Here is a 21,406-nt window from a genome sequence, read left to right as displayed (position 1 = left end):
TGGCCCCTGCTGGCAGGATCAGTGCTCCTTGCCTGACTGGACTCTGGGTCTTGGAATGGGATGAAGCTGACTGTCAGCTAGGAGCCTGTGAGGAGCCACCCAGCCCCTGATCCCTGGCTCCCAGCCCTACCCCTGCCAATGCCCTGACTGTGGGTTCTCTCTGCCAAGCATCTCACTTGGGTGTATTGGTATTTTTTTTCTTTGTATCATTTGTATAACTCTGAGGCAGGAGATAGTCAGGAAGGAGGAAACTCTGGAGGTGCCCCAGGGCTGAGATAAAGGACATCCATACAGGACAGAGACCCTGTTCTAAGACGGGTTGTTCGTGCTTTCTGGCAAAGCACTGAATCATGATGACTCATGAATGCATCTGCACGGAAGATGCTACATGACCCCTGCTTCGTTATAATAGCTTTATAATACATTAACATTAAGCAACCCCCTTCTCCAGTGGCCAGTCAAGGAAAATCATGAGAGAGCACATGTGCAATAGCTTTAAAGTAATACAACTATTTGTACATGTGCAATAAAACCCCACCAAAACGAGCCAGGAAATATCTGCCCTATAAGAACAGAATCCCTCTGGTCTCTGAGGTCAACCTCCGCTCAGAGTTACCCCACTTCCATGTTCTGTGGGGTGTATTATCGCTTACTAAATCTGCTTTCTCTGTCTCCTATAAATTCTGTGTGTTCAGTTCAATTCTTTGTCCATGATCACCAACAACCTGGTTACCAGTGCCCACCTATGACAACTCTAAATGTCCATAGTTATTATTTTGGACTACAAAGAGAAAAAATAAAATAACACAAATAAAAAAAGTTAACCATATTGTGCTATTTATTGGAACCTACAAGCAAGTTCCAACAAATTCCAGTTCAATGAAATTATATAGCGTATATTACTTGCTCGTTGCTAATAATCTAGAAATCAGAAACAGAGGGTACTAGAAAATCCTTTTATTTGTATGTTATATAATACACTTCTAAATAACTCCCCCAAAACAAACACAATTGAAGTTAAAAGTAACTTAAACTGGATGATAATAAAAATACTGCATACCAAAGCCAGATCACTGAGGTTCCACAAACGGTCAAGGTCAGTGGTTCTCAAACACAAGTGATTTTGCCCCCAGACGGACATTACATAAAGCAGGGACACATTTCAGATTGCTGTGAGGGTGCAGGTGAGGGAGGGTGTACTGGCCAGCAGTGAATAGAGGAAACGCATGCTAACAAGCACCTACAATGCAGGGGAAAAAAAAAAACAGGAGAAAGGATTATTGGCCCAAAAGGTCATCAGTGCTGTTACTGGGAAGACCCAAGTTGGGGGAGTCAGGGGACTTCCCCTCCTTGGTTCTTGTCCTGCCTGAAAGAATGGGTTCAGGCAAGGGACAACAAGCACAGTGAAAGTGCGGTAGCAGGTTTATGTGTGACATGCACTTGACAGGAACCTGCAAGCTTGCCCCCAGCTAGTCTGAGTGCCCCACCTGCTGGGGTTTCAGGGCTTTCATGTTTGCAGCAAGCCTCCAGGCTTCCCCTCTGTCAGCCCTTCTCCCAATCTTGGGATTAACACACAGTTTCAAAGGCTTCCTTTCCCAATAGAGAAAATGGTACATAGAATTTCAAAGGCTCCCCTCCAACTTCTGGTGCGCTCATCCTGGTCTCTCCTGTGACCTTGGAACCTCTGAAAACCTTACCTGACCCCCCCGCTTAGGACTGCTGAAATACTGGGTGGGATGTGCCCCCTCCCCCTCCCCCTCCCCACCTTGGTTTGCTGTCTATCCTGCTTAGCAGTGCTGGGAATGAAAAGCCCTGCTCTGGGTGGAACTCAATGAAGAGTCCAGGAGAATGGAAACCGCACATCACTTTGCTCCCTAGAACTGAAACAGGGTCTCTCTTTGCACAGCCAGGACACAAACTGAGACCTAAAGAACAACAACACCCACAAAAGTTCACCATCTGGCAAAGATTGGCGAGTGTCCTAGGCTGAAAAGACATCCTCAAAACGTCAGGAAGCAAAAATGGTCTGATACCTTAGGAGACAGAACCACACCGTGATACACCATGGCAGACATCTGAGGGTCACTGCTTCTTCTCATTGCCTATACATCACTCTTCAATAGCTCTCCTATATGCAACTAGAATCAGTAATCTTAGTCTTTTAGTTCCCAGAATTCACCATCTAAAATTTACCTTTTGAAAATGTGGACATTTGCTATATTATAAATTCCTTAGATTACCTACAAGGGGCACAATTTCACCTATAAGATACTTCTGATTTCAAAGTACTAGAACACCATGCATCTAGGCCATAACTCACTTAAAATGCTAAGAATGCTTTTACTAATTTGTTTAGTCACTAATAAACTTACAACTAACAAAAACAATTTTTCTAACCCTTCACATTATCTTCTTTCTTCGTGTTTTCTGCCAAGCTTTAGCTACTTTTCTGTTATACATAACTAAAATAATGTGGTAATTATTATTACATGATAGCTTACTTACCTTGAAAATCATTAGAATCCATTTTTACATTATTACAAATAATAGAATTAAGTAATGTGTAGGGCAAATTGCATGCATAATTAAATATCCTTTATATACAAAACAGTAAGTTAAAGATATAATTTTTAAAAACACCCAATAGCAACAAAACTGGTGAAATGCCAGGAATAAACTTAACAAGAATGTGTAAGATCAGTATGAAACAATTCATAACATGCTACCCAATAAAAGACACTTGAACAACACCTACTGGGGTAGCTCAGTGGTTTGGGCACCATGCCGCAGATCTAAAGGTCACCAGTTCGATTCCCGATCGGGGCACATGCCTGAGTTGAGGGTTCAATCTCCAGTTGAGGGCATGTGAAACACAACTGATCTCTCTCTCTCTCTTTCTACCTCCCATTCCCTTTCTCTAAAAATAAATAAAACCTTTTGTTTGAAAAGACACTTGACGTAGCTCAGTGGATTGAGCGCGGGCTGGGAACCAAAGTGTCCCAGGTTCGATTCCCAGCCAGGGTACATTCCTGGGTTGCAGGCCATAACCCCCAGCAACCGCACATTGATCTCTCTCTCTCTCTCTCTCTCTCTCTTCCCCCCACCCCCGCTTTCCTCCCTGAAAATAAATAAATAAAATAAAATAAATTAAAAAAAAAAAAAGAAAAGACACTTGAACAACAGGAAAGCAACAGCATATTCTGGATAGAAAAATATATAATGATCTACATTTCTCAGTTACCTATAAATGTAATGTGATTAGATTAAAATATCAGCAAAAAATGTTTTAATCCTCACCTGAGGACTTACTTATTGATTTCAGAGAGAAGGGAAGGGAGGGAGAGAAACATCGATATGAGAGAAACATCAAAGGGTTGCCTCTCGTACGTGTCCCCACTGGGGAATGAACTTGCAACTTAGGCATGTGCCCTGACTAGAGCTCAAACTACAACCTTTTGGTTCATGGAATTGTTATGGGAGAAACTCAGTTCTTCTTGACGATGCAGTAAAGAATTACAGATCAGCCAGTCTACTAGTGAGCAAGCAGGGTTTACTAGTGATACGTTCTCATGGAAGACAACGGGCCTTGCCAAGGTGGTGTGAAAGGTGTAGATTCCAGGCAGGGCAAGGTAAGGGCGGCAACGGGCAAGGGTAAGAGTGTCAAGAGCCTTTGGTCCTTGGTCCTGAGGATGTATGTAGTTGGCAGGATGGGGGGCAGGGGAAGAATTTACATATTGATTGGTGGGTAAAAGTGGTACCAGCTTCCACAGGGGATGTGACTACCCAAACTTAGGTATGTGTGGGGGTCTGTTAGCCTGAATCCTTATCTCACTCCAGACCCCATATGTTCCTCTTGTTGTAAAACAGATATGTGACAGGAGGCAGTTAAAGTTGGGGCAGTCACCCAAAGTTATTTACAGGCTCTTTTTGTAAACATTAGGGACTCCTCATAAAACAGATGGTGACCAGAGGTAGGCAAGTAACCAAAGCTGTCTTCTGGGCTTTTTCTTTGGGCTCTGTGGACCCCCTCCCACCCACCAACCAGACCTTGGAATTAACACACAGCTTCAAAGGCTTTTTTCCCAGACAGTGGAAACGATACCTAGAATTTCAAGGACTCCCTCTTCCTGTGCCACTATGGTGTTTCTTGTGATGTTCCAAACACCTGGCACTATTATCAGATCAGTCCCAGGACGGCTGAGTCACTGGGTGAGACATGTCTCCCTACTCCTCCTCCTTGCCTCGGTTTGCTATCTATCCTACATAACAGGACAAAGCTCCAACCAACTGAGCCACATTGACCAGGGCTCAGCAAAATTTTTTAAAGTAAAAGAAGCTCAATTTAAGTTTACCTGTTAAAATAAGGAAGAATTAAAAGGTACATTGTATTATGAAGCTACAGTAAGTACCACAGTGGAGTAATGCCCTGTGAATAGACAGATTGATAGAAAAGAATACAGGGTCCATTAATACATAGAGATCCACATAAAAATTGTGTTTCATTTTGTTTAAGTTTTTAAATTTATTGATATATTTTTCATTTGGAACATCTATCATTTGCCTCTCACATGCTCTCAACTGGCAACTTGGCCCACAACCTGTCACAGGTGGGCACAGGTAACTAGGTTCTTGATGATAGCAAACAAAGAACTGAACATAGTTTATAGCAGACAGACAGAGGGCAGATTTATTAAGCGATAGTACACTCCACAGAACATGGGAGCTGACTTGGAGGAGAGACTGATCTCAGGGGCTGGAGGGATTCTATACTCACAGGGCAATATTTCTTGGCTAGTTTTGGCAGGGTTTTATTGCCCGTGTAGTTATATTAGTGTAAACCTACTGTACCTGTGGTCTCCCATGATCTTCCCTAATTGACTATGAGGGAAGGGGGTCCCACAATGCTGGTTTATTATAATGCTATTATAATGAAGCAGGGGTCAGGTAGCATCTTCTGCACAGATGCAGTTATGATTCACCATAATTCAGTGCTTTTCCAGAAAGCAGAAACAACCGGTCTTAGAATAGGGTCTCTGCCCTATATCAATGTCATTTATCTTGTCCCTGGAACACCTCCGGAGTTTCCTCCTGACTGTCTCCTGCCTCAAACCCAGGCATGTGCTCTGACTGGAAATAGAACTGGCAACCTTTTGGTTGGCAGGCAGACACCCAGCCCACTGAGCCACACCAGTCAGAGCCATTGCCTGAGTCTTGCATGTGGTTTGACCAGGGATCAAACCTGCAACCTTGTCCCCCACCCCCCACACACACACACAAAAAAACTCAAAACCAAAAACAAAGAAACAAACCCTGTAGAGATATACAAAACTTCACATAAGCCTTGGCTGGTGTAGATCAGCACAGTGAGCACCAGCTTACAAACTGAACAGTGACAGCTGGGTTCCCAGTCAGGGCACATGCCTGGGTTGTAGGCCAGATCCTCAGTTTGGGGTGTGTGAGAGGCAACAGAGTGATATATCTCTAACATATATCTACACATTGATGTTTCTCTCCCTCTCTTTCTCCCTCCCTTCCCATCCCTTCTCTCTGAAAATAAATAAATAGAATCCTAAAAAAATAAACTTAACACACAGCAGCAAAGTTGGATTCAATATTTAGGGATGATCCACAATACCCAACGTTTCCTTCTGGTCTGCACCAAGGTGTTTTCCCAACGTGAACACCAGATGGCAGAAGAGAGGAGCACTGGGAACATTTTTTCAGTGATCACATTGTACTGTAAAGCAAGTTTCAACAAACTTCAAAAAATTGAAATTATGTAAAGCTATCGTTGGCACTAATTGCACTTAATATAGAAATCAGCAACAAAAGGTTTCTAAAAAGTCCTTAGTTTTAAAACTGATGAAACGCACATCTAAATAACATCGGATTCCACATTCCTAGGTGATCCACTACGCCCACAATTTTTCCTGTGGACCTGCACTGCATTATTCCCAAGTTGAACACCAGATGGCAACAGAGAAGCACAGTGGTACGATGAAGCAAGTTTCAACAAACTTCAAAGGATTGGAATTATGTAATGTAGCCTTTCTTGCTCTCATTGCAGTTAATCTAGAATTCAGTAACAGAAGGTAACCTGAAAGTCCTTATATTTGGAAGTTATGAGACGCACTTCTAATTAACCCCCAAATAAGCCTCTATTGCAGTCGGAAAGTAATTTGAACTGAAAGGCACTATGTACCACAAGCTACAGGGAAACACGCCGTCTTCAGTGCACACAGCAGGAAAAGGACAAAAGCTGGAGCTCCAAGGGCTCTGAACCCACACAAAGAACCCCGAGTAGTGAGTCAAATCCAGGGAAAGTAGCAGAAAGGAAATGTGCACGTACAGATGTCTGGGAGGGATACGCTTAAAGTGGTAGCAGTTAATGTTCCCTGGGGTAGAATTTTAATTAACTTCATTTTTCTGTATAGTTTCAGTAAGCTGCAACAAACAAGGCCATTTTCATTTTAGGGGAAAAGTACCACAGAACAGTGTGGAATAGTTTTATAGAATTATAAATAATTCTATATAGAATACTTGTAACAATTGAATTAGAATAATCTAGACTGTTGTGGGGACACCAGAAGCCTTTTCTTTACTCGTCCAGCCGGGTCTCTTGACAGTCCACAGGGAAAAAATTCTAACTGTTTAGGCCAAAACGGCTCCTTTTGTTATTTGCACTTCTTCGTGTGCATGGCAACAGTTCTGACAGAGGAAATTCCCAACCTTTTGGTAGCTAACTGTGATGTGAGCCTGGGTCTGCCATTTACAAACTACATTCTTTGGGACATGGAAGAAGCCTCCCAGGATCTTTGCTTTGTCACTGGTAACACTTCTCATTTTGTAGCTTACAACACTTACCCCTGAAGTACCTCAACTTCAGACTCAGCGTTGCCTCCTGAGAGCCTGTGAGGCTGGCCCTGGCAATACTCACTGAACTAGGACCAGAAGTCAGGTGCTCCCAAAGCTGGTCTGTGGTCTATGTGATGTGCTCGCGAGAAGTGGTCCCACAGGAATGGCTCACTTATATGGAGACCTCACACTCCTACCTCACAGAGTCTGAGCACCCTTTTCAGCTCCTCACAGACTGGCTGCAGCTGCTCCCTGCCCCCACTCACTTCAAACACCCCCTCTCAACCCTGCATCCACCCACCACTCACCTAATTTTCCATGGGCTGGCCTTACCCTGGACATTTCACTTCAACCTGACAGTTGGTTTGACAATAAAGGCCAGGTGAGTGTGGGCCCACTCACAGGGTCCCTAACCCTAAACCTAACCCTGACCCTGACCTTAACCCTAACCCACCACTTACACTACACTTTGGATGAAAACCACCCTTTTGAGTGGCAGTGGTGGTTCCATTCTTTTGCACCACCTCCCCCCTCCTGATCTCTCCAGTTCCATGTTGTTGTAAAGTATCAACTGTTCATCCACCCTCACAATTTGTCTTGGAAATAAAAAACAGAATTTCCTTATGTTTCTGAAGAAAATCCCACATGGAAATGCTGTGAAGAATGGTAGTTGGGTTTTTTCCCACTTCACTAGTGTGGAACCCAAACACCAAAACAATTACCGTAACCATCCTGGTGCAAATGATTTTTGACAACTGATTTGGGTACTTTGAGTATGTGTCCTGTCTCCCGTGTGGCCTCACATGGTCTGTCCTCAGCGAACATCTGGACTTGATGGCTCTCCACTGCATCTGGTCTGTTTGCCCCTGGGGCATCTGCGTCTGAGAAACCTCCAGCACAAAATGCTGCAAACCACTCCCAACATGTTCAATCTGTCACAACACCTTCTCGTACATGCCACAAATCTTTTCTTCTGTTTACTGGCATTTTCATCCTTCTTGAAATACCAAAGCCTAATGTACCAAAAATATTACTATGTTTATCTACCTTCAATATGAAAATGGCCACACAGACACTCAACAATTTTGATGAGTTTTTCTTAACTCACGCTGATACAACATTTGTCATGATACAGCATAACAAAATGGTTTCGAATGAAGTTAGAGACAAGTACATGAACCACAGCCACGTGTCAGGGATGAGGAGATGGGGATGAAGGTGGGGGTGGTAGGGGCCAAACTAACTTTTTGGCCAACCAGGCACAAAGCAGGCTTCACCCAACATCGATTTGCAGCACTGAGATCATGTACAGTGTGTGTTTTGCTCTCATAGCACTGAAGCTGGAATTCACTGAAAGTGAGGGACTGGAAAATTCTGTCATTTGGTACTTATGAAATAGCCTCATAAATAACCTTAAAAATGGTTCATTTTGGAGGTCATAACTCAAATGCAACTATTTGAGTTACAAAATAATTTGAGCTGAATGACTCTAAAACTTCAGAAAGAAATCTTCACCCTTAAATGCACATGTCAGAAACAGAAGTGGAAACGTACAAGTGTTGCACCTGCACGAGGAACCTGAAAGGGCAAGCAAAGTCCAGGCACAGTGGAGGAAACACTCCCACACACATGTGCGGAGGGGCACGTACATGAAACGATAGTGCTTTTATTTTTTTTTACCTCTGGGTGGAAAGTTTTAAATAAATTTTACTCTTCTCATTGCTTAATGAAGCTGCAACTGACAAAGCCAATTACAAACAATTTTCAAGCACATTTGGAAATTTTAAAAACCTGACTTTATTATGCTACAAAGCCAGCTACAACAGATGTCACATAAGACATGCTTATTCCTCCCTTCACCCTTAATCTGGAAACCAGTCACAAGTTACCGGGACAGTCCTTACATTCAGACGTGTTCAAATGCACCTGGTAATACCACTGCCATCGAAACTCACTGATATTCCACTGGAATCAGCCACTTTTCCTGCTGGCCTGCACTAAGGTGTCATTCCCCAAAATGACCACGAGATGGCAGAAGAGATGCACACTCAGAACACACTGTTCCACGGGTCTGGCCACCAGGTTCCTTCGTTTTTTTTACTGTGAGACACACTGGCAGGCCCATTTTCCATTTTCCCCAACAACGTGGCTACACAACATATTCACCCCTTTGTTCCACTGCCCTCTGCCATCTTTCAGGCTGCTTCACCATTCCATCTTCCCACATCTTTACATATTGGAGCAGAGAAATCTCCCAGGTGCCATTCCACAGAATGGCACAAAATTTTCTCCATTAGGAGAATTACACAAAATTTTCTCTATTAGGAGAACTTTGGAAAGGCTGAAACCAATGGCAATCCAAAGGGGTGGGTGGGTGAGTGCTGCGGATGAATCGGAACAGCCAGGCTGCAACCGTTTTCTCCTGGTCACCACAGAGAAACGTGTGCTCTCGCCTTAGCCTGTCTGAAGATCACTGTCTTCTGCTGACAAATTCAGGACTCCTTCCCTCAGGTGGTGCTTTCCATTGGTCTGACGGGGAGCAGTGCTTGTTGGAAGTAACCACCTGGTTTCTGGTGAGGAGCTCCTACTACAGGACTCCCTAAGGACCCCACCACATACACAGCATGGCCTCCTTCGGGTGCAGACCGCCCTTTGGAGTGGGTGGTGGTGGTTCGCTCCCTGTGCCCACAGTCTCTCCTGTTCCACATTAGTGTCAAATATCAACAGTTCATCCCCTCCCCCAATCTGTCTTGGGATTGGAAGGTTTTCCTTACATTTCAGTAAAGAATTGCATTTGGAAATGTGGTCAAGAAGTGTTCCCCCGCGCCTCCCTGCTTAACTTCTGTGGGACACAAACATCAAAGCAATTAACATAACTGTGCCAGTGCAGATGATTTTCGACGCTAATGGTTAGGATACTTTGAGTATGTCCCCTGCTCCCACGTGCCATAAGGTGGTCTGTCCTCAGTTAACGTCTGGACTGGAGGGCTCTGCACTGCAGCTGGTCCCTATGACCCAGGGGGCAACCGCACACGAGAAGTCTGCAGCCTGAAACTGCACAAACCACCTCTGACACGTTCGGTCAGTCACAGCCCCTTCTCCACACACGCCACAGGCCTTTGCTTGCATTTCCCTTGAGTTTCACCTTTCTTGAAGTGACAAAGCCTAATGTGCAATAATGTCGCTATGTTCATCCATCTTTAACACGAAAATGGCCACACAAATATTCACGAGTTCTGGTCAGATTTTTAATGCATGCTGAGACGACAGCTGTCACAGTAAAGTCCAAAGAAAGGTTTCAAATGAAGTTAAAGACAAGTCATGGCATCAACCACAACCCCAACCCCTAACCCTAACCCCAAACCATGCCACACACCAGACACTGGACTGCGTGTCCGAAGCCTGTCCCTGACTCCAGATGCCTGGCTCTGGACATCATGCTCCAGAGAACAGTCTGTCCTCCTATTTAAACCTGTAAACCTTTGAAATATAAACATCTAATGTCTAAAAATATAAAGCAGGTTTCTGTAAAAAAAAGGTATATTAAATCAAGCAAATTAAATGATGCCACGATGACGCATATTAGACATGAGATGCATGAGGCTGCTGTTGGCATATCATAGCATACTCTTCCAAAGCAAAATCGATGAAAGTAAATGAGTAAATGTGGTATCCTCCTGATTAAAAAATTCTGAATCACAGGAGAAGGTATTCCCAGAGTAAGAAGACCACCCATGGAACTGAAGAAAATGGTTGCATATCATACTCTCGATAAGACTCTTGTTACCACATCAAAGAACCGTATAACTCATCAATGGAGAGATATCTATATTTTTAAAGAACTTGAATAGTCCCTTGTAGAGAGAATATGTACGTATAAGTGGTAAAAAAAATCAGAGAGAACATTCAATGCCTATATCATTGCGCAATACACTTCCCAGTACCTACAAAGGCTCTACTTGAGAAAGCAAAACTGAGAAATGTTTATAATCACAAACAAAAACTAGAACAATTGACCATTTCTTTTCTAAATGTAAAATATTGCAGATCCTATATAAAATGGTTTGGCATTTCCTGAGAAAATTACCCTACTGTGTCCAATAACTCCACTTCGAAACACATATCTGCGAAATTGAAGACAGATGTTATAACAAACTTAAACATGATTATTCACAACAACACTGTTAACAACAACTGAAAGGTGGAAAGCATTCAAATGTCCATCCACAGGTAAATGAATAGACAAAATTTGGTTATTCCATCACCAAGAAAGTACTGGACCCAAGGCAGTTTTGCTCTGGCAAGGTGTCATACGTGTAAAGTCTTGACTTCGTGCAGTAAAAATTTCATGACACAAAGCTAGGGAATTTTGAGAGCTTGTATATTAAGTCCATGGACAGTGAAACAAAGAAGGGGCTTCAGATAGAAGAGGTGAAATCACAGCAACAAGAGCTAGCATGGGCGGAGTAGCTTCTTGGGAAACAGAGAAGTTAGACACAAAGAAGGTCCTTGGAGACACGATCAAGGGGTTAGCCCGGCATGAGCTGCTGCTGCCCACTGCTCCCCTGGCTGCAAGTCTCCTGGGACCTTTGCAGATACGAAGGAACAAAGCAAGTTACATGACTAAAAAAAGAAGAGAAGAGAAAGTGGGTGTGTGCTCAACAAACAGTGCATGCTGTATCCTTTGTCTTTAGGGTTTTACCTGTTTTCTAACATTGAGTACTTTAGAGGATATTTTAGAAGCGTCATCTCCACAGAATACTCAGCTTTCCAGGGGTGCCCTTTGATGTGCTGATGCAACTCAGTGACCACACAGAGTGGTCAGGGTTCTTCTCTGGTGAATTTCTCCTTCCGAAGAGTCACCAGAGAAGGGCTAGGACTGAGGTGGGTCTTCCCCTGCGTGGTCTGGAATGTCTGAACCATTTGCTCTCCAATGTTCATGGTCGGGGAACATAAGATCCTCAAATTTATTACCTGGCTATAAATTGCTAGGCCTTAGTTAGCCATCAAGATCAGTTTTCCCGTTCCATTTCCAAGGAATTTTCCTACCTTTTTTATTAACCTACCTCAACTCAATACAATTGGGGGCTCATACTGACACTGAATTTAACACAATGACCATTTGTTGACAGACACCAGAGCCAAACTCAGGACCTTGGACACAGACTTGGACTCCAAAACCTGGACCCTGGAGCAGACCCAAACCAAAACCAGGACTCCAGGCCAAAAGCCCCAAACCCAGAGCCGCGTGCCCACACCCAACCCAGACCATGCAGTCTGAAGGCCAAACATCAGACGCCAGGGACTGACACCAGACCCTTAATACCAGATTCCATACACCACAACCTAAATCTTCATCTGCACATGGACCTCACATGTGAACCCAGGACACAAAGCCACATCCTAAGAGGTGCAAGACTGCAGACACACAACCAAATACATTTTGACTCTCAAGCACAGGCCCTGGACACAGGACACAGATCTGTAACCAGGATGCCACGGCCAGAATTTGGAGTTGGAGCCAGACACCCGCCCCCATTGCCAGAGGCCAGAGGCAGGAACTGAACTGGATCCTCCCATTGTAAACAAGCCTGTACCTCAGGAGGCAAAGGAAGATCTGTCCACTTAGGAGACCAGATCACACTGTGAATAAACAGAGTAGCCATCTGAGGATCCCTGCTTCTTTCCATTGCTCATACATCCCTTTAATAACTTACTCATAGTGTCACTTAGAACAGAGTCTTACTCTGTTAGATTCCAGATTTTACCATCTCAAGTTTTTTTTCTTTGAAAATGTGGACATTTGCTAAATTCTGTGTTCCTCAGATAACCTACCAGGGGGGGACATTTCCCGTAACAACATACTTCTGATTTCTAGAACACCATGCTTCCAGGCCCTAAACTCATTTAAAATGCTAAAAAGGGTGTTCTTTTTTTAGTTAGTCATTCATATATTAATGGCTAACAAAGAAAATTTTCCTAGCTCCTCACATTACCTCACTTCTTGTTTTCTTTCAAGCTTTAGCTATTTCTAGTTCACATACAGCTACAACCATGTACCGATCGTCATTGCATGAGAGCAAGTTTATCTTCGAACTCATGCAAATCAACAGAAAAGTGTCACAAACAGAATTTAGTACAATGATGGGGAAATAACACGCAGAAATAAATATGTAGAGATACTAAGTTAAAGATATTTTTTAACAAGACTTGCTAGCAACAAAGCAGGTTTAAAAAAAAACCTGGAAATAACAATATATAGAATCTGTGTGAAGAAAATTGGAAATTGCTACCCAATAACAGAAACTTTAACAAATGAAAAGTATCATCCTGTTCTTGGATTTCAGAAAAAACACACAATGATACCCACTTACCAAACTTGTCTATAAATGTAACATAATGTAGATTAATATAGAAAAGTGGACTCACAGGAAGTGGTCAGTTAAATTGGGACCTGAGATGTGTACCGCAGTCTGGACCCCTTTCCTGCTCCCCACAGGGTGGCTGTATCTGCCCGCCACCCCCCTCACCTCATAGCCCACACGAAGCTCACCTCCTGCCCCTGGACCGCCTTGCTTGCATCGCGTTAGCCTGTGAGTGTCACCTCGTGACCATGGAGACTGGCACCAGCAGCGCCTAAACTCCAGTCTGCAGAGTTGTTCATCTCTCCACCAGAACTGTCCGCCCCTCAAGCCTGCCAGCCTAACGACACCTCCCACCCAGCCCCACCCACATCTGTGGCCCCCTCTCACCTCCAGCCCAGTCCTGCCTCTGAACTTAGACCCCACCCCTCATCCGTAGGTTTGATTTATAGTGGTCCATTTAAACAAAAGTAGCCAGGAATCAAGTATACTAGTGGACATGCAGTTTAATGCATACATTAAATGTATTAATGTAATGAATACATTATTAATATATATACTTTATGTACATAACACATTATGTATTTGTAATAATACATTGTGTGCATTATATATTAATGTACCTAATACACGAATGTAATGAAATGCATTAAGTAACGAATACATTAATAACATATACTTCATAAAATGAAAGACAACTCTGAAAAAGAACTTGTTTGGACAATATAAATAAAATACACAAACTGGGAGAAAATATGAATTACCTAACACATTGGGGTGACAGAAGATCAAAAGAGTAAGAACAGGAAAAGATACATAGGATGATGCAAAAGTAGCTTTAATCAGAAACATGAATCACATGAAAATTACATAATATGCAGTAGACTTCGAGGTAAAAAGCATGACTAGAAATGGTGAGTGCTTCGAAAAGCTTAATTGACCCAGAAGATCCAAATTCACCATGTACTTAATATCATAAACTTAAATTATATAGAACAGAGACACAAAGAAAACCTTGTAATCCCCTGGCTGGCGTAGCTCAGTGGATTGAGCGCGGGCTGTGAACCAAAGTGTCCCAGGTTCGATTCCCAGCCAGGATACATGCCTCGGTTGCAGGCCATAACCCCCAGCAACCACACATTGATGTTTCTCTCTCTCTCTCTCTCTCATCTCCCTCCCTTCCCTCTCTAAAAATAAATAAATAAAATCTTAAAAAAAAAAGAATAAAAAAAAAGAAAACCTTATAATCATAATAGATTTAACAAACCTCTCTCACCAGAGTTAGAGCATACCTCTTTCAGAAACAAGAGACCACCTCACAAAATTCAGTAAGGGTGTAAGACACACCATGAGCAGCAAATTGGATTCAACATTCACAAAGAACCATCCGACTATGCACAACTTTTCCTGATGACCTGCACTACAGTGTTATTCCGAAAATGAACACAAGATGGCAGCAGACAACCACGCTAGGAGCTTTTTTTTTCCCCATTTACCGCATTGTACCAAGGATCAAGTTTCAAAAAAAAGTATTAGCAAAGGTAGATTGAAATGATATAAAGTATGTTTCATGCTATCATTGCACCTAATCTAGCCATCAGTAATAAAAGATAACTAGAAAGTCCTTATATTTAAAAATTATAAAATACACTTCTAAATGACCCGCAAATTATATTACAATTGCAGTTAAAAAATAATTTGAAACGAATGGTAATAAAAATAGTACATAAAAAACACTCTGGGAAAACTGTATTGATAAATCCACACATTCGGGACAGAGCCTGAAAATTCACAAATTTTGCATCATCTTACAGACCCGGAATAATAAATTCAATCCAGAGAAAGTGGAAGAATGGAAATATGCAAGTAGTGATGTCTGGAAGGGTATACACTTTGTTTCATTAAATGATTTTTTATTGTTATTCTATTACACTTTCCCAAGTCTTCCCTTTTGCCCTCCTCCACCCATCCCAGCCCACACACCCCCACCTTCTTTAGAAGCATATGTACTTAATATAACAGCAGATATTACCTGTTTGGGTAGGATTTCCATTATTTTTATTTTTATATATAATTTAAGTAAGCAGCAGCAACAACAAAAAGGCCGTCTCAGTTTGGGCTTAAAGAGTACTACAGGAAAACACAGCATAATTTAAAAATAATAATAATCTAGTCTGTTGTGGGGACAACACCAGAGGCCTTTTCTTTGCTCGCCCAGCCTGATCTCCTTGTTCAGAGGGGCTCCTCTTCCAGTTTTCACTTCTTCATGTGCAAATGCGGCCGAGCAAAGAGGAAATGAAGGTCTAGACCAGCAGTCCTGCAGATGAGCAGAGAAGCCCTAAACTGCACAGCAGGGGAAGGAGTTTCCCCCAGGGCTGCCTCACCTCAGGGCCTCCTCACAGGTCTGATGCTACGTAACTAAGAAGCAGCACTGCTGAGCTGATACACAGTGTTGTTGATGGGACAGTCCTGGTTCTTCTCGCTGACGCATGTAAAGAATTACATATCAGCAAATCTAGTAGTAGGTAATCAGTTTATTATTGGCCTGTTCCCATGGCAGAGAACAGGACTGGATAGAGTAGGGGGTGAAAGGCAAAGTTTCAGGGCAAAGCAAGACAACAAAGCAAGAGCAGCTGAAGACCAGGGTGGCAAGCCCCTGGGCAGCCTGATGCCAGGTGGCCAGAAGCCTTGTGGCCTGACAGCCAAGAGCACCCCAAGCCCGAGAGAGTGAGAGAGAAAGAGAGAGAGAGGGAGAGAGAGGGAGAGAGATCGCTTTGTTCTGAAGACTTATATAGTTGGTGGGATGGGAGGAAAAAAAGTTACAAATTGATTAACGGGTAAATGCAGTGCCAGCTTTCCGGGGGGAATGTGACTACCCACACTTAGGCATGTGTGGGGGTCTGTTAGCCCCAATTCTTATCTTGCTCCAGACCTTATTTTTTCACCTTGTTGTAAAACAAATATGTGACAGGAGGCAGTTAATTAAAACTGGGGCACTTTCCAAGGTTATTTATGGACTCTCTCTGTAAGCATCAAGGACTCCCTCGTAAAGCAGATAATGACCAGAGGTAGGCAATTAACCAGAGTTGTTTTATGGACTCTTTCTTTGGTCACCAGGGACCCTCTCCCACATTCAGGCCTTGGGATGAAAGCACAGTTTCAAGGCTTTCTTTCCCAGATACTGGAAATGTTACATAGAACTTCAAGGACTTTCTTTCTTGCTAATATAGTGTTTCTTGTGATATTGAAACACCTGGCAATATTATCAGAACAGGTTTAGGACTGCTGAATTAGCATGTGAGACTTGTCTCCTTCCTCCTCCCTGCCTCAGTTTACTATTTATTCTACTGAATTGGTAAAAGGTGTTTCCTGGCAACCAGGCTGAGAAATGCTGGCCAGTGACAGCATTGCAGTCTCAGAGTTTTTCCCATGCTGTCTCCTGCTTTGATACTGTGAGCAAACCATAGTTTAACAATTTCTCTTCTACTGAAAACTTTATATCTGTTATTATATGTGTTGGATAAAATACATGGAACATACTTCATTTCATACATAGGGAAGCATAACTAGGGGGAAATTTTTAATACTTTTCATTTCATGTATTAATTTGAAAGAGAGAGAGAGACTTAGTTGTTCCCCTTATGTATTCATTCATTGGTTTCTTCTTGTAGGTGCCCTGACTGGAGAATGAACTGACCACCTTGGCATATAAGCAGGACACTGTAACCAACTGAGCTACGAAGCCAGGGCTACTAGAAGAAAATTTTGAAAAGTGGAATTTCTGGGTCAGAGGGTATGAGGATGTTATTTCTGGATGGCTATTCTCAAAATGATCACTGGGGAGTCTGTACCGAAGGACCCTTCCCCTAGTCTTTCAGAGCAAGGGCACTGCACCTGCTTGCTCATCAGCCTCAGAGATGTCAGGAGTCCTCTGGATCCCCATACAGGCCACCAAATTATGTTGACCTTAAAAATATAGCAGTCAGTTATTTTACCAGCAGATAAGGAGTTTATTTGGAAACAGTAAACAAAATTGCAATTTAGGACAAGAAAGCTGTAGCAAAAATCATAGGCCAGCTCCACAAGGAGAGGAATGTATTTAACAGGCAGAAAGGAGGAAGTTGGGAGGGGTCACTTCAAATGAAAGTGCATTGCAGAAAAGTGTCAGTTCAGGGTGACGATGGTTTCTCTCTGGCTGAGGTGCTGGGGAGTCGGTTTCTCCTGGGAGCACACAGTACATCTTCATGTTGGGGCCTGTGACAGACAATGTTTCCTGTAATTGACCCCAGCTGGTGCTATGTGACAGCACCCCTACTGACCCCCAACTCCACTTCAGTGAGGTTTCCCTTTATGCACTTTCACAGTAATAATTACAGTTAGTTGGCTCATTTCAGATCCATGGAAATCAAGTTATATTTACGTGCTCAAAACGAGGTAAGGACCAGAAACACTCTTCCCACTGTATTCCGTGAAAGCCAGTAGCAGCGAAACTGACCCTGCTCTGTGGACCCCTGTACTCAAATTTGATGTTATTTTTACGCAAAATACTTGTAGGTTTTTCCAGCATTTCTACATTTATTTAGTTTTGTTTGGTTTTATCTCTTCTTCCTAATTCTGAAATGTTTTTACACCTGAGTTACTTAAACACACCCATTAATCATAACACCACTTCCTTGAGACATGAAATTCTCCCAGTGTGTTTTCCAGTACACTTATTATTCTATTTGTTGTGTTTAAATGTTTGGACCCTCTGGGAGTTATTTTGTGTCTATGAATTGCGTGCTCAAAATTTACTGACTTGTTTCCACGGAATGCAATGCAGTCTTGACCGCGTCCTCACTGCTTCGGCAGCTCTGGCTGAAAGTGGGTTTGAAAAGGGGGTAAGGCGGGGGGGGGGGGGGGGGCGGGGTCAGGGACGGGCCTAGATGTGAGTTGGGGATCCCGACCACAGTCTGGAGGAACAAAGACACTTTGTCAGGCGGCAGGAGGCCCACGTCCACCCTATGGTCCGGCCCCGTCTCGGGACTCCCAGCTCCTGCGGGGCGGGACCCCTCACCAGCTGGGGTAAAACGGGCCACGAAGCTGAATGCAGCAGGACTGGCGCTCTGGAGACCCAGGGTAGCCAATCCCCGGGGGGCGGGGCGGGTCTTCCGCTGGCCAATCCCGAACCCACAGGGCTCTGCCCCCTTTGCCCCGCCCTTTCAGCCTCTCCTGACGGCCCATTGGCGGGCAGGGCCCTGAGATCCCAGCTCTGATTGGCGGATGGAACCTCCTCCCCAGGGCGGGAAGCCCGGGAGCTCCGAGAGGGCGCTCCGCCGAGGTGGGCGGCTCGGCAGGGGCCCCGGGAGACGGACCGGTAAGCGGGGAGCCCGGCCCTGGGGAACCCTCAGCCCGAGACCTTCCCAGTCCAGCCAGAGAGACCCCAGATGCCCTCCTCCCGAGGGGCCCAAACCCCTTCAGCACCGAGGGGCGCGCGTCCGCTAACCCGGAGGACCCCCCGTCTCCTGACCCCCAACGCTCAGACCCCCAAACAGCCCGGAACCCCAGTTCCCCTCAGCTCGGGGCGCCCTTCCTGCAGCTCGCCCGCCCGGAAAGACCAAATCTCCCCAAACGCAGAGACCCCGAATGCCGTCGTCCTGGAAACCGACTCAGTGGAGGGGACCCGGACGCCCCTCGTGAGACGCCCCCACCCCCCTCAGCCGCGGCGGTCTGACCCTCCCCCCGGGACGCGGAGTGTCCTCCGCCCGGAAGACGCAGATCGAGTCCTGAGGGACCCCGGGCCTCTCAGCCCGAGAGACGGCGGTCTGCCTGCCGGACACTGCGCCTGCGCCTCGCGCGGGCTTCTCCGGACCCCGGGGCGCCTGCGGGCCCGTCCCCGGGAGAAGCGCGGTTCCTGCGCCGCCTCAGGCCCACCCGGCCCACGGGCCCCTCAGACACCCTGGCAGAGGCCTAGGCAGCCCGCCCTGAGGCGGCGCGCGGAGGGAGGGGCGGGGACAAGGGCGCCCCCGCGGGCGGCTCGCCCCGGCCCATCCAGCCCCGCGACCCCTTCTCCGGACGCCCTGCCCACGGGGAGAAAGGCGGGTACCGGGACGTGAAGAGGAACTCGGACGCGCTCACCAGCCCAGGTAGAGCGCGCGCAAGCGCTGGTCCCGAGGGCCTGGAGACCCGGCAGGCGCTGAGCTGGCTCCGGCTCTGGCGGCTCCATCCGCCCGCATTCCCTCCCGCAGGGACAGGGGTCGCAGGGAGTTTGCTCCTGAGTCAGAGCGGGGCCGGCGCTGACGAGGGTGCGGGGCTCACGGCAACTCACTGCAGACGCTCCCGCGGGCTTCCTGGGCGTGTCCCTCCCCCACGCTCTCTGCTTCAGGACAGAGGTCTTGTCTCTTTCCGGGTCTCAGGGCCCCGCGACCGACCTTCCTGTGTCACCGCCGCAGGTGGGCCACCGAGCTCCAGGAGGGGGACCGTGAGGACTCGGATGAAGAACGGGCTCCGAGGCAGCAAGGTGAGCGGCGGGAGGAGCCAGCGCTGCCCTCCCGACTCGGACCTGGTTTGGTCAGGCGGCATCTCAGGACATAACCAGGGAACAGGTTTGCTGGTGCAGAGAACAAGCAAGATGCACAACAGTGTATCGCACAGTGAGGGGCTGTTCCTGTAAACTTGCACGTGGGCAACATAATCATGTATATTTATAGATGCATTAATAAGCAGTAAATGTGTAAGAACATAAAGTGAGCGAGAAATAACTAATTCAGAAGAGTCGTCAGCGCAAGAGAGGGAGGCAGGTCTGGCCGCCTAGGAGGGTCCCCACACCTGGCTGATGGCCTGCATGGAGACGGGCGGGGAACAGTGTTAACCGTGGTGATGACGGGAGTGGGGGAGGGCCAGGGTGGGGAGGGGTTGATCGCCATATGATTTCCTGATGTCGGTCATGGTGCCATTCTGTCCAGTATCGTGAGTGTTCATGGTGGAGTCTGTCCACTTTCATGGGTCTGGGCTTGAAACACAGCTGAAGTCAACATGTTACCTTCAACTTGACTGGCATTACCTTTGTGGGGTCGACAGACTGTGGGTGCTGACCAGAGTCTAATGACTAAGGAAGGGTGTGAATGGCCAGTATGTGCCCAGGGGGAGGATACCAGAGAAAGGAGGCCAGGTGGTCGTGGTCCCCTCAGCCCAGACAAGGCCAGTTGGAATGAAGACAACAGGATGGAGGATGGGTTATGTTGAAGACATGGAGTTTCTGTGCAGTTAGTTTTATTACATTTTTGTAAGGAGAGGCCAATTTATTTTTTGATAAATGTAATAGATGCTTTATGAACATAGGAAGAAGCATAGATGACACTTTGTGTATGTTTTTTATCATTCCAATAAAATTAGTGGATGGCCCAAATAGAAGCCTAAGCCTTAATGATACCTCAGAAAACATTTTCCAATCATCCTGGGATTATTCTTGGACTACTCTCATTCAAAATTCTGTGTCCCTAGGAAGAATCGCCAGATTTTGGAAATACTTACCAACCAAAACACTGATTTCTCATCATCTTTCAGTGAAACCTTGGGTGGCCTTCAGAAGGGAACAGAGTAAACACCAGAAGGTGAGTACTTCCCAAATCCTGTTGACAACAAAATTTTCCTCGTAGATAAAAATGCAGGTAAATGTAGGAAACTGCACAAAGTATCCTGGGGACTGATGCCTTCCTTTCCTGGTCTCTTCAACACACTGTCTGACATTATCATAATTTTTTAAAGATTTTATTATTTTTTTAGAGTGAGGGGAATGGAGGGAGAAAGTGAGGGAGAGAAACATGTGCGAGACACGCTTATATAGGCTGCCTCTCACACGCCCCCAAGTGGGGACCTGGTCCACAACCCAGGCATGTGCCCTGACCAGGAATGGAACTGGTGACCTTTCAGTCTGCAGGCCAGCGTTCAGTCCACCTAGCCACAACAACCAAGGCTCATCATCATCTTAATAGTTACCAACTACAGCAACAGTAGTAACTAACATTTGTTTCATTCTCACAATGTTTCAGACTTTAAGAATCTATCTGAATTAACTCGAACATTACAACAACCCTATGAGGTAGGTACTATAACTGTCACCATTTATGATGAGGGAAGTGAGCTTTCAGAGATATAGAAATGTTTGACTATATGTCTAAGGTCTCAGTATCAGTGGTAGTGCAATCCAA

General features: G+C 45.2%; 1 protein-coding gene, 1 long non-coding RNA gene and 1 pseudogene across 2 annotated transcripts in view; 2 read left to right on the top strand and 1 right to left on the bottom strand.

Annotated features, from left to right (window-relative positions):
• The window catches only part of LOC114513969 (histone-lysine N-methyltransferase PRDM9-like), a 25,631-nt gene extending 14,883 nt beyond the window's left edge, over nucleotides 1–10,748 (top strand). The window contains exon 8 of the mRNA XM_036019834.1: nucleotides 10,140–10,748. Within this exon, the coding sequence (XP_035875727.1) occupies nucleotides 10,140–10,205 (66 nt within the window). The 3' untranslated portion in view covers nucleotides 10,206–10,748. The remainder of the gene's footprint in view (nucleotides 1–10,139) is intronic.
• LOC118499212 lies at nucleotides 6,930–21,406 on the bottom strand. Its single transcript, XR_004901738.1, has 3 exons — nucleotides 21,284–21,406; nucleotides 20,232–20,238; nucleotides 6,930–6,941 (listed from the first exon to the last, which is right to left on the bottom strand). It is a non-coding gene; the product is annotated as an uncharacterized LOC118499212 (long non-coding RNA).
• LOC114513560 overlaps nucleotides 18,465–21,406 on the top strand; it is a 37,013-nt pseudogene continuing 34,071 nt past the window's right edge.

The sequence above is a fragment of the Phyllostomus discolor genome, chromosome 2, assembly GCF_004126475.2.
Source record: "Phyllostomus discolor isolate MPI-MPIP mPhyDis1 chromosome 2, mPhyDis1.pri.v3, whole genome shotgun sequence".
Lineage (NCBI taxonomy): Eukaryota > Metazoa > Chordata > Mammalia > Chiroptera > Phyllostomidae > Phyllostomus > Phyllostomus discolor.
This window is presented reverse-complemented; position numbering and strand designations above follow the sequence as displayed.